This window comes from Taeniopygia guttata, chromosome 9 (assembly GCF_048771995.1).
Source record: "Taeniopygia guttata chromosome 9, bTaeGut7.mat, whole genome shotgun sequence".
In the NCBI taxonomy this organism is placed as follows: Eukaryota; Metazoa; Chordata; class Aves; order Passeriformes; family Estrildidae; genus Taeniopygia; species Taeniopygia guttata.
The window spans coordinates 6,981,735-6,994,861 of NC_133034.1; the positions used below are offsets into that span (position 1 = coordinate 6,981,735).

At 38.0% G+C, this 13,127-nt stretch overlaps 1 protein-coding gene across 12 annotated transcripts in view; it reads left to right on the plus strand.

Annotated features, from left to right (window-relative positions):
* Positions 1–13,127, plus strand: part of GIGYF2 (GRB10 interacting GYF protein 2) — a 75,104-nt gene that overhangs the window by 3,027 nt on the left and 58,950 nt on the right. For all 12 annotated transcript variants that reach the window (XM_072933379.1, XM_072933380.1, XM_072933382.1 and 9 more), the window contains 2 exons: positions 8,982–9,062; positions 11,638–11,767. In XM_072933379.1, coding sequence (XP_072789480.1) covers positions 9,022–9,062; positions 11,638–11,767 — 171 coding nt within the window. In that variant the 5' untranslated portion in view covers positions 8,982–9,021. The remainder of the gene's footprint in view (positions 1–8,981; positions 9,063–11,637; positions 11,768–13,127) is intronic.

Sequence of the window (13,127 nt, forward strand, 5' to 3'; positions counted from 1 at the left end):
GTATCTCTTGCTCTCAACTCTGGAGTGGTTTTTTTTATTGTTGTTGGTTTTTGGTTTTTTTTTTTCCCTTTCCATAAGGGATCTGGCTTGAAAATCACCAGGAGTGAGAAAATGTAGCAAGTTTGCTCAAGGTGTGCCTAAGTTATGGATGGCACTAAGTATTAAGTGCTTTAAGTGACAGTCTGTATGGCATTGGCCCTCTTGTGGTTGGTGTAATATGTGTGTGGATATATATAACTAGTTAATAATGGGGATGTTTAATGCCATTTTTTTAATGTTTAGCTCAGATGGCAGCTGGAGATTGTAGCAGGCTGAGGTCTTTGCATTGCTTTATTAGACAGAGTTGAGATTGCCACGGTGTTTTGATTACAAAACATGTCCACTTCTCTTTTTTTGCAGGGGGAAGGCTTTCATTCCATTTCCTCTAAAGGTGATTAAGCATTCCTTGCATTTAGACACTGTAGAGATGGCTTGATGCCTGTGTGGGAAACTAGGCTGCCATTGAAATTTTTCTTTGCCTCTCTTCTTTTTTTTTAACGGGAAGGATGCATAGAATTGTTTTGATGCATCTGAGGTTTTTCCCAAGCATGAAATCAAAGTGTGTTTTTTCAGGAGTGAGCCTCTCCTGTAATCCTTAAAGCTTGTAATATGTAGAAGCTAGATATATGGACCTCAGGATTATAGAGAAAAGCAGAATGAATCCCATGAGCTGTGTAGAGGTTGTAGAGTGTGTAGGTCAATGAAAAATTTTGATGGATGTTTAGAGAATTGTTTTAAAATTCTGTGCTGTTGACTGCTTTTTTGGACCACTTAATTTTTGATCATCTCAGTTATTAAAACAGTCCATTATCATAATTCTCTCTTTAGCCATACGTTTAAAAAAATCTATAGAAATAACAATAATTTGATGGCTCTAGTAGGTGTGCTTGTGTGTGTAGTTTGTCATTATAAACAGATAAACAAGCTTACATATGGAGTCAGAAAAACTGGTTAGAAAGATATTTTTGTACTGTTAAATAGTTATTATTCCAGTGAAAGTAAACACGATGCACTGCAGTTTGTGAAGTGTTTTGTTACTTGAAATTTTGTCCTTCTTATTCAGTAGAGAAATACTTGGTTCAGGTTCTGGTTACAATGAAACAGTTTCTTTTTATGTGCATTCCCTTCTTGACAATAAATGTAAATTGCATTCTGTTAGTAGTATTTTCTCATAAAGATACTGGCTTGTCCATGGGTAGATCAGTTTGGGTGAAAGCAGATGGGATCCATGTGTTGTGTGTCCATTCAGACTGGAAGAAACAAGGAAGAGGTACACTCTGGACAGTGCGGAGATGACTCTGGGTGGTTTTTTGATGATAGGTAGCTGAACAGCTGAATTCACATGCCTTCAGCCTTCGAGTCAGAATGTCATGTGGCAAGGAGTTGGTTTGGTTTGCAAATAATGGATTTATAAACTGATTTTTTGAGCCACTTGTGTTAGAATAACACACTGAGGATAATTTAGTTGGAAGATCCTTTGGTGGTTTTCTGCTCCAGCCTCCTGCACAAAGCAGGGCTGACGTCAGTGTTAGACTGTGTGTGACAGAAAGTGAGTGAGGCTGATCATGGAATAGCATATGGCAAGGTTTTTATGTAAAAACATTTCATAACTTGACTTAATAAATCAGAAGCCCCATTCAACCACCATTAAAACCAGTGGAAGGTTTTATGGTAGGCTTAGTTAATGCTGAATCATCTGCATATGTGATTTTAAGTGTACTAAGGTCAGGATCAGGCTAACATCACAAGTCAGTTTACAAAGATACGGTTCTTAGATAAAATAAGTGATTTTTTTTAGCAAATTTTGGAAAAATGGATAAGCTATTAAAAAGTATTGTAGTTCATATGTAGTATGCAGTCTGGTAGACATGCTGATTCTCTCTGTTAGAATATTTTATTAAACACTCACTGTTGAACGTTTGTTTCCTGAAGTATATCATGTCTCAGAACTGCATGAGCAGGAAACCTAAAGGAACAGGGAGAGAATTTCCAAAGCCCAAAGAAGCTGGTTATTTAAATGACAATTTAAAGCTGGACCCCTGAACCCTCTCAGCAACTCAGATCCCTTAATTCAGTGAGTGTTGTCAGTGAATGTAGTCTGAAGCTGTGTTCTTCCACTTTAAAAATATGTATGGGCTATATAATGTGTGTGGTGAGTGGGAGAGAGGTGGTGCAGGGGGGTTTTGGTTGCTTTCACAGTCTGGCTTCTGGCCCTGCTGGGGAGCAGGTAGACAGACTTGCCATCTTGATCTATAGTGCCTTGTGGAAGGGCACAGACGAAATGGTTATCTACCAGCAAGTTTCCATGTACAAGGTAGAGAGATGTGGAAGTGATTTTTTTTTTTTAAGCTGAAATGTGAGTTCTGGCAGGATTTTGGGATAGGATTTGGAATGAGAAGCATTCTTGTTCCAGCCAGTGGCAGGGCCAAGGGTGTGGTTCCCTGACTCTGCTTGGAGCTTAATCGCTGGTGTCTGCTTTTGGCTGGGAGTTTGGTGAGGTGGAGGTCACGCTGTGTTCTGGTGGGGGAAGTGGGAAAATCGTTCACATTTGGCTGTGTGCAGGTGAAGCAAGAAGTGGAAAGCTCTCCAGCCTACATCTAACCACCAAGTTCACCATAGGAGGTAGGAAAGGAGGAGAACATCTGGAGGTGTGTTACTTAATGTTTTAAATTTTTCTTGGATTTGGTTATTAGGTGTATAGGTCTTGTTAGTCTCCTGTGTCAGTTCTGTCCTTGTGGGGCTACTTGTATTTGTCCTTCTTGACTAGAGTGCAACGTATTGCAAGCTGAGGTGCTCCATAAAGCTGTATGTGCATCTGTGCAGTGAGCAGGGGAGTGCCAGTTTGAAAGTGCCATTTGAGGTAGTTATGGACAATTTTTGATCAGAAACTGCCAAGAGATTGAAATACTTTGGCAAGGTTTTGAGACAGGGAGTTATAAGACTTCAAGATACCTAGAAATGTAAGTGTAATAATAGAGGCATCGTTTCTGGAGAAGTGGATGGTTTGGACATTGCTCCCTTAGGAAAATCTTTCTGGTGTGTGGGTAGATAGGCCTTGGAAAATTCACGCCTTTATTAGGAATCAGGTTTGGTAAGCCAGAAGGGACTCCTGTGACTTGTCTGGCATCTTGTATAATGTGACTAATAGATTTTTTTTTCTACGATTAATTTTCTGTTTAAACTAGAACATACTTATTAAAAAATATTTTCACATTGATCTAAAACCAGTTAACTTTGTTGATTATCTCCTAATGTCTTGCTTCAGTCCTTTCACTGAATAAACTTGGGTCTTCTGATGTTTTTACCCGAGTGATCATTTACAGACTAAGATACTTAATTTTTTCTTGAAGCTCAATAAATAGAGCTTTAGTATGTTGTTGGTGTTTTTTTCTTCTCACTGTAGGGCATGTCTGTCAGATTCTATCAATTTTTGAACACCTGATTTATCAGCTCTTTTGCCTCTTAAAGGAGAAAGGACACAGTATCCCTTCAGTGGTAAAATTTGGTGTATATTTACTCTGCATTTTTTGTTTTCCTGCGTTAAGTGTTTTTTTGTTAGCTCTTCTAGTCAATGTTGTATCACATATTCCTTTTCAGTTGATTAATGTAATACATCTCAGCATGGTTTCAGGACTGTGTTTTTCCAGAATAGTCTTGCATTGCTTGTATATCACCTGTGTTTTCTGCTTGTGAGTCTCTTGACTTTGCTTTATTCAGTGCAACCTGCTATACTGGACTGAGTCGGTGAATAATTCATGGTGGCACTATTGATGATGTGTCATTTCCATTATTTACCATATCCATGTTTGTCATCCTTAGCTTTTAGAAGTTTGGTGGCCAGTGTTACAGACTCTGTAGAAGATAACTTCTTACCTCTTACTTGGTTTGGAGAATTTTGTTCTGAGATGGGTTGTTTTAGATTCTTTAGAAGAGAAGAAAACTTAGGTTGTGATGATTTGACACTTTTTGTGTGGTTCTGAATGATTTTGTCCTTTTTAACATTCTGCTGAACTGAAATGTCCTGCAGAAGTTAAAATTTATCAACTTACTCAAGCAATGACATCTCTGTTTTTATAAAAGTATTTTGATTGCATGTCTTCCATAAATCTGTGTTGCCTGGCCTTAATTATGTCAGTGTCCTTTAATCAGTGTTGTCTGTTTTAGCCAGTGATTAATATCAAACAGGTTGTGTAGCCACCTCAGTCATCCTGTTTACCATTATACTTCAAAGGTGGCTTGCATACAGTTGTGGATCATCCTTAATATTTCAAGAATTAGAGAAAATCAGCGTTAATTAGTCAGTCAACCTGTTAATTTTTTTAAAGCACAATTACTGGCACTGACTTTAGCTAGCTCTAGTAGCTGCCTATGGAATGTTTTTTGCTTGTGGAAGGTGAAGTTTTCTCATCTTGATGTAATATTGCTGTTGAATGGTGGAACACTGATGTTAAATTCCTTCTCCACATTTATTTAAGGACAGCCCATTTCCTTGCACTTAAGTCTGCTCATATTGGATTTCTGTTGTGGTCTTTGGTTCTCACATTTTCATCCAGCGTCTAGGTTTAAAAGACTCTTTCAGACCTACAGCAGCAACGGAACTACCTTGAAAGGAAAGGATACTTTTCTTTCTAAACATCTCTGATCAAAGAGTAGACTGTTTAAAAATAAAATAGCTGTGCATAGGAAGGATCAGTGGTATATTTTTTTTCAAGGTTTAGGTTTTCAAAGTTAATTAAAAACCTAAGCATGCAGTGGCCCCAAAGCTATAAATTGCAATGACAATCCAAGTATTTATTATTTTTTTTTTCTGCAGAAAAGATTAGATGGTCAGACCTGAATGCAGCCATTGCCTGGGCTTAACTTGGAATGCTATGAACCTCTGTCTTGGTAGTCTCTACCCAGAACAGCAGAACATCTTGGTGAGACAGATAGTCATATGCTATTAGCTGAGAGAATTCTGTAATGGAAATGTAGGAATTCAACATCCCCTGAAAATCTTAATGCAGGTGCCCATCAGTAACAAATGAACCTTATTGGCAATTATGTGATGTTGAGCAAAGTCTGGAAAATGTGGTAATTTTGATATTTCAAATCTCTGAAAACATTTTTTATCTAGATATTTATTAGCTAGCTGTATTTTTTAAATAAGATACCTGAGCTTAGGGGCAAAATGTCCCATAGTAATTGTAGACCTTCAACTGAAACATCTTATGCATTTTAACACATAAATCTAGCTAGTAGAATCAAGTTCTGGCCTGTGTCTGTAGCAGATGTTTGAGAGCTTTAATACATTTGTAAGGTACTAAATAGTGAGCTTGAAAAATAATTTAAGAAACTGTAAGCTTCATAAAATAACCATTGGTCCTAAAGTGAACCAGTGAAATGAGCGTTGCTGATGGCAGCTTGTGTATGTATATTACCTGTTAGTTGTGAGTGAAAGCCACTTAAAGGCTTCATGTTATTAGATTACAGTTTGTGTCTGTTCAGAGAGTGGACTTCTGACTTTCAAGGTATTAAACAGCTGACAAAATAGGGGTCTTTTTCCCCCTTGCCAGCCTGTAGGTTGTTGGTGGGGTTGATGTGATTTCTTCTCTTTTCACTCCTGCATGTTGATGGCAGGTTGTGGCTGTCACCTCAGGACAATGGGGTCCCAGTTCCAGTTTACAAGCCAGTTCCATTTTCACCTAAAAATATGCAGGAAAATCCCAACTGTTTGTAGGGTTGCACTGACACCTTAATCAGGTATTGACCTTATTTGAAGAAAGCTTTGGAAAAATGTTCCAGTTTGGAGGAGTGGTGGGAAGCTGCCGTGGCCAAGCAGTGGTGTTAACTTGCCATTATCAAAATATTGCCTCAGTTTCTCGCTTCAGCTTGAGCCTGTCTGTGTGCTCCCTGCCCATATAAAATCTGTACTGTGAAGATTCTTTAATCAATAGCCTCTGATTTGTAGAAGACCTCAACTCACAAAACTACCTGTTCAGAAAGGGGCTTTTCCCTCATCAAATTGTATCAAGGAGGAAATACTAGGTATAGGTTATTTTTATAATTTGCCATTCTTGATTAATAAGGAAGCAGCATTTTAATAAATACCAAAACCAACATTTCGGTTATAAATATTAAATTTTAAGACCCAGGAAAGTGGTCTAGATAATAAAGATGTGATAAGTTAACCATTTTGGCTGAGCAAAAGGTGTGAAGTTTGTGACCTGATCATTCATTCCGGTCTCTGAATTCCTCATCCTTTTTCTTGCTCCGCCCTGACTTTTGCCTCCTCTGATGCGAGTGCTACCTTGTCCACTCCAACTTGCCTTTCCAGTTAGTGCAGCTTCTCCTGCACAGGAGCCAGGTGTGGTGTGCAGTCACTGTCAGAGGTTCCTCTCAGGTTGGCTTCCATGCTCTCCCCTTTTGGCTGCCACTTTGAAAGCCAGTGGGAGCAGCACAGGGTTTCCACTCCCTTTGTTTCATCTGCTCTGATGTGGCTTTAGTGTTTTCCTGTGGTGCACTTGCTGTCTTAGCTTTCCTGAGCCTTTTCCCTGTTGTCTGCCCTCCTCCTCCCAAATCATTGCCCATTTCCAGGATGTCTCATGTCCAACATTCTTCTCTCAGTTTTGCCTGTAATTTCTTTTTTGTGTGTATTTTATTTCTGGGTTGTTTATTCAGTTTACCTGTCACACCTATTCAGATCACCCACACATCTGTTTTATTCTGTTTTGGAAGAGATGTATTCAGTACAATTTAATTCACTTATAGTTGTCTTATTTTCAGTTCAAAATTCATACAGTCAGAACTTCTAGGGATGGAGTAACTTACCTGAGTGCAGTACAGAAGAGGAAGACTTCACAAAACAAAGTCCTGTGGCCAAAATGAGGGATAGGGAAAGCCATTCAGCAGCTCACTGGGATGAGACTAGCATTCGTGCAGGTGCTAAACTGCTTAGAAGTCTAGTAGAGAAACATGATACAGCATCCTCAATTTTTTGGGAAGATAATGCAGAGGCTGAAGAGTGGGTCCAGAACCTGTGAACAGCTTGATTCTAACTGGGTTTTGGTGCTTTGTGCTTGTATCTGATACTTTTCAGCTGTATTTTCATTGTTTAACCCTGAGTGCCAGCTGTTTTAGTATTACTGCTACTAGAGTAGCTTTGATGTTAGGAGTTAAAGATCCCAGGTTCCCTGGTGATGCTCATGGATTGATCTGAAAACTCTCCATCGTGCACCACCCCCAGCAGAAGGATTACAGGCATTGCAGGAAGTGGAGGGACAGCCATCCAATTAAGGCTGCTAGGAGTTGTATTAGAGGCTTGTTTCTGCCCTGGTGTGCATCATGGTTTACTTGAATTGCCCTACAGTATTTTCTCTTGTGGCTGCTGCATGTTGTCTTTGGGTACCTCACCTTATATTTTGATTCGCAGGATGGCGAATGGGTGTAGCTTGAATGTTCTAATGATTTGTAAGCTGCTTCAAAAATGCAACTCAGATCAGACCAAAATATCTCAGACTAGGCCTGTGACAATATCTGGGTATTTTTGTATTAGCTTTTGGTGCAGATAGTAGGGGTAATTCCATTTAATTATCTAGAATTATTGTGAAAATAAAAGCAATGAGATTTGTATATAAATTACTTTGTGTATGGGACAAAGAAGATACAGCCTGTTGTTAAAATACCTAAGCCAAACATTAGTTGGTGGGTTTATACTGCAGGGAGTTTTATAAGCATTTGTAACCTTATGCCCAAAGTAATAGGGTAAAATCTGTTCAAGCAATTTTAGCATATTTAGTTTTAGCATGTTTTGTCATTTTCTCGCTTTGAGTGTCTTGATTTATTTTCTTTAATATTATTACTTTTGTGGAATAGATATAAGGAAAAAAAGCTTCCTTTGTTTAGTTTTGCCTTGTTTTTTTGCTGTAACTAATGCCCTTTCCACCTCTATCTCCCTGGATTTTTTTTCTTTTTCATTGCCTTTTCATGCAAAGTATAGACAAACTCTTGAAGTTTCTTATTTAGTCCCTGGATCTGCTAAGGGATGTGGTACAGCAAAGTTCCCTCTCTGACGTTATGGGTTCTTGTAGTCTAATCAACCAGTATCTGAAAATGATGCTTCAAATTCTTCTTTTTCTTGGGCTTTACCTACAGTGTGTTTGGTTTTTAAAAAAACCAAACTATCTATCTCTGCAGATTTGGATTTGGCTTCTGCTGGAAGGAAAGAGGAGCTTTATTTATTGTGAAAAGATACTTCTCCAGAACTGTCTGGGCTGGACTCGGTTCTGTTAGGGAAAAGTTCATAATCTTACCATAGCCTTGTTCTTGTAGGAACTTGACTTGAGCTTTGCTAGCGTCTGCAGGACCTACCTTGGCTAATAGCAAGGAGATCAGCTGAGTCTGAAGTTACGCATTTCTTTTGCTTAATGAAACCAAGAATGAAAAAAGTACTGTCACTTTCTGCAGAATTTTGGAGTATTTGGTGGCTTTGGATGTACTCGGTCTTTAGAAGGCTTATTTTTCAAGAATGAGCAGTGGAAAATTCTTGAATACTCTGCCACTCAGCTGGCAAATCTGTCTTGCTGTAATTCTAGTGGGGTTTTTATCCTCTTGTAATTGTCAGGAAGCGGCAATTCTGTTAATTAAGCACTACTGTTCTTAGAGAAGAGGATTATGCATCGAGTTCTCCGTGTTTGTACAAATTGTTTCCTCAGACACTCTAATCCAGTGTCCTGTTTGAGCTGTTAAAAGAGGGATTTCAGGAAGAAATCTTGATGCAGTTGCTCCTATATTACTAAATCAGTTTGTGTTGGAAAGTTGAAATGGATTCCTTAAAAAAATAAAATCTTTTTTAATGTAGTCAATTTTTTCACTTTGACCAGGTGTGCTTTTGTATTTTGAGTTAATCTATGAATGGCTGTATCAATCCTGCTGGTTTAATAATAAATATTTTTATTTTTCAGGTTCATACTTTTTAAAAAAGAGGAATAGAACAGGAAAAAAATGGCAGCAGAAACTCAGACACTTAACTTTGGGCCTGAATGGTAAGTTTTGTCTGTTTTGTCAGACTGCAGAACTTGTTTAAAAGGGTTTTTTTTTCCTTTGGAGAATTATTGATTATGGGACTGAATGGGATATAATATCTTTGTTTCATCCTGTTTCACCTCAGTCCCTGGCCAGTGATCTAAAGCAATATTATAAAATTAGTCTTCATTTTGTGATTTGGCATTGTGTATGAATTGAGTTGGGTTTTTTGTTATGTTACTGCATAATATTTACCTTACTGCCAAGCATTTGAAGGAGGAATAATGTTTATTATCTCAGAGCTATGCACAGAATAATTGGAGATGTGCTTGTTCAGTCTTTCTGTGATGCATGTTAATAAGGAAGGTCTTAAACTCTCCTCACTATATACTTAAATCTATAGTTGAGCAAGCTTTTTCTTTTCCCAGTTTTAAAAAACCTAATTGCTGTATGGAATATAATGAAAGTGTGAGTTTTTTGTCAGTGTCCTGCACATTTCTATTGAAAAGCGTCAAGAAAAGAGAGCTGTTGTGTTCAAGGGAATCCATACTGTCATGTAATTTTGTCAGCTGTTAGTTTTACAGCTTATCTGACATGCATTGTCCTTGCTTTTGCTAAAGAGCAATTGCACAGGTGTGATAATCCAGTATTTGTTCCAATTTCTCGTTAAAGTGTTGATGACTTCAGTTACAAAGAAGAATTGTGAATGGTGTGGTTTCTGAAGGGTGATTGATGTCCAAGTGTGTGAATGGGAATGTAGAGTGGTTATAGGAAATACAGTTGCTGCATAGCATGTGATAGAACTGTTACTTGAATACATTCACTTTTGCTGACACATTTCTATACACAATATACAGAAATTGGAGAGGATTCAGTGAAGAAGTAAGAAATGATTTGCAGCCTGCGAAACAATGAGAGCTCGGTCTATTTTGTTAGTATGAAAGAAGGTTAAAGAATGAATTTATCAATATCTATAAATATACCCACCAGGCAGATATCTTGTGCTGGAGTGCTCTTCAGTGTAAGAGACAGACATGATTAGATTCTTGATGGATGGAAGCCAAAGTTATATTAAAAAAAGAGAGGGGAAAGACAATTTAAAAAAAAAGCACATATTTCAACAGTAACTTGATTGCTGTGTCACAGTAAGGGGACTGTCATAGTGACTCTCCAGTTAGTTTAAAAACCAGATTAGATTATGTATGGAAGCATATATTATACTTCAGTGAATTGGTGTATTTTTTCAGGAATAATGGAACATAAGATTTGTAATTTTTCTTTTGGGTTGTGGTATAGTCATATCTGTTATGTAAGCTGCTGTATCACTGATCAGTGAAACTCTGGGCCACGTTTGATCTGATTGGTGTTGAACATTGCAGTGAGCCATCAAATCCTTTAAGTAATTCTTCTGCAGGAACAATTTGTTTGGAAGTGTGTGTAGAGGAACTGCCACGGGGTGGCACCAAACTAAAAAAATAAGATCAGCTTTTGACTTGCAAATGATTTTCTTCTTTTCTGTTTGAAGAACAATAAAACAAATCAAAGCATGCTTCAATAATTAGGTGAAAGGTAGTCTCTGAATCACTGTTTTAATTTAGAGCTACTTCCCTCCAAGGATTTTTTTGATGGCTAAGAAGAGGTTTTACTGTTCTACTTGTCTAAGTTGCCCATCAAAAGGAATGTAGGAAAATTGGCAGGGTTTTGTTTCTTGACACACATATCCTTTTGTAAAACATACCTCAAACTTAAATACCAAGTATTTGGGTAGCTGAGGAAGTAGCTGTGTAGAATGAGACTAATTCACCTACAGAATGGGAGTAATGTACAACAGTAAGATGCTACCTGCAAGAAGTCAAGTAACTTACCTGTGTGGGATAAGAACAAATATTATAGCATATTTATCTGTTACCATAAATTAGATTTATTAGATTGCTGCTTCCACTGTCTCTGGAGTGTCTCTGTGTTTTGTACATATCTTTTAATAAATTCTATTTTTCTTTCATTGATACCCTAAGTGAGATGTTATATGCACTCTAAAAAAATAAGAGCCATTAATTTTAACTTGTGTAAAAGGAATTTGTGGTAAGGAAGGATTCCAGAGACACAAGAATAAACTTCATTACAAAATTTACTGTGCTGTTCTGTTAAACTTCATGAAACATCTGAATAAACTCTTTCCTTAGCTTAATATTTGCTGCACTCTCTAGCATGGTAAGAATTTTTCTTGGCAAAAGATGTCCCACTGATTTGTGTGCAGCCTGTGTGAATAGCTTAGGCAAGGCTTATATGGGGCGGGGGGGGGGTATAGCTTGCTCTATAGTCAACATAAGAGTTTTCCTGGGGCAAGTTGAATTCCTTGATGTGATTGTGGGCATTTTTTTATTGCTCTCCTTGTTGTGGGTGAAACAAGGCGGGGGGTTCTTCCATTCTTGCTATTGAAGCACTGAGAGTTAAACTGAAGTTAAACTGTTAATGTCTTTACTTTCAGTATTGTATTTATTTTGTTTTTGTCAAGTCTGTAAATGTGCAGAGGAATGGTAGCACAGGTGAAGATATTCTCAATTCAGTTTTGATTGCTTTTCTGCTTTCTTTCAGGCTGCGAGCTTTGTCTAGTGGCGGGAGTGTGACATCCCCTCCTCTGTCTCCAGCTTTGCCGAAGTACAAACTAGCAGACTATCGCTATGGGAGAGAAGAAATGTTGGCACTTTTTCTAAAGGATAATAAGGTGAGCAGGAAGAGGAAGGTGGCCTTGTATGTGTATTCCTAATGACAGTCTTGTAATTAGGAATAGTTGTTTCTATTTTGTGGTTATGGACAAGGATATCGCATTTTCCTTGCAATCCCGGACTGAAGAGGGTTCATTGTGGGAGTTTTCATGTGTGCACGTGTTTGATTGCACTTTTACCAGATTCAGTATGGTTTTGGGGGTTTTTGTTTGTTTGTATTTTTGTTTGTGGGTTTTTGTTTGTTTTTGTTTTTTTTTAGTTTTCTATTTTAAGGGTAACTTCCTGTACCCCAGAGAGCAAAAAAACCTGATTGCCCTATTCAGTCTTACTGCCACAGGTGACTGAGGGTTAAAGTTGCCTTACAGCTGTGCAGATTTGCTTGCCTCAGTAAGATTTTATTTAATGTAGTGCATAATAGTTATTTGATTCAGATACAAAGTCAGGTAGTAAATCATGAGCAGATCATCTGAAAAAAGCAGGAGGTCTCTATCCCATCTTAAGTCAGTTTACTTTAGCAAGTAACTAGCCCAATGAGAGCAGTCCTCAGGTAGCTCCCTTCTCTGGCAATCAGGACACAGAAACAATGACATGTAATGCATAAGAGCAGTATAGAAAATCAAGAACTTCCTTATGGTTTCAATTCAAGCAAAGGCTCTCAGTGATGTAAAAGATGATAGAAAATTTCAGAGATCTTTCAGGCGACTGATTAATACATTTTGCAGTTGTAAACATTGGGTTTTTGTTTAGAGAATGGCAGTGGTTGGTTTATTGTTGCAACAGACTTGGAGATCTGAATGCCTCTGAGAACTTACCCTTGGGGGAAGGAAGGACTACAAGAAATGATGTCAAGATTACGCTTTGAGCTTGGAATGGAGATGTGCACACACAGCTTCATGTTCCTGTCCTGTCTTGGCTGTGCTGACATTCTTTTACAATACTGGGAGCCCTGCATTGCTTAAATAATGGATCTAAGGGCATTGAATGGCAAAGATTTTTCTAAGTCTGTTATGTGTGGTATAGCTTAAAGCCATGCTTTAACATGTCCTGTTCTACTTCAGGAAACTGCAGTTTCAATCTTGATTTTATGCTTGAATAGGTCAGCCATTCAGAATTCAGTGTTTTTTGCAGTTTGTGTTTGTTATGACAGATGGTGCTGAGACCTCTGCTCTTGGGGCTGGTTCAGAACAGTCCTCAAATATCCTGTGTTACACGAAGTTCTCTGATTGTTATGAATGGTCCAAAAGAATATTTTCTTCTTATGTGTTTGCCAGAAGGGCATTAGGATTAGAGTATATCTTTCTTTTGCTATCCACATGTTTCCAGGGTGCTGATTCTAGTTATGAAGACTGAAAGGACTCT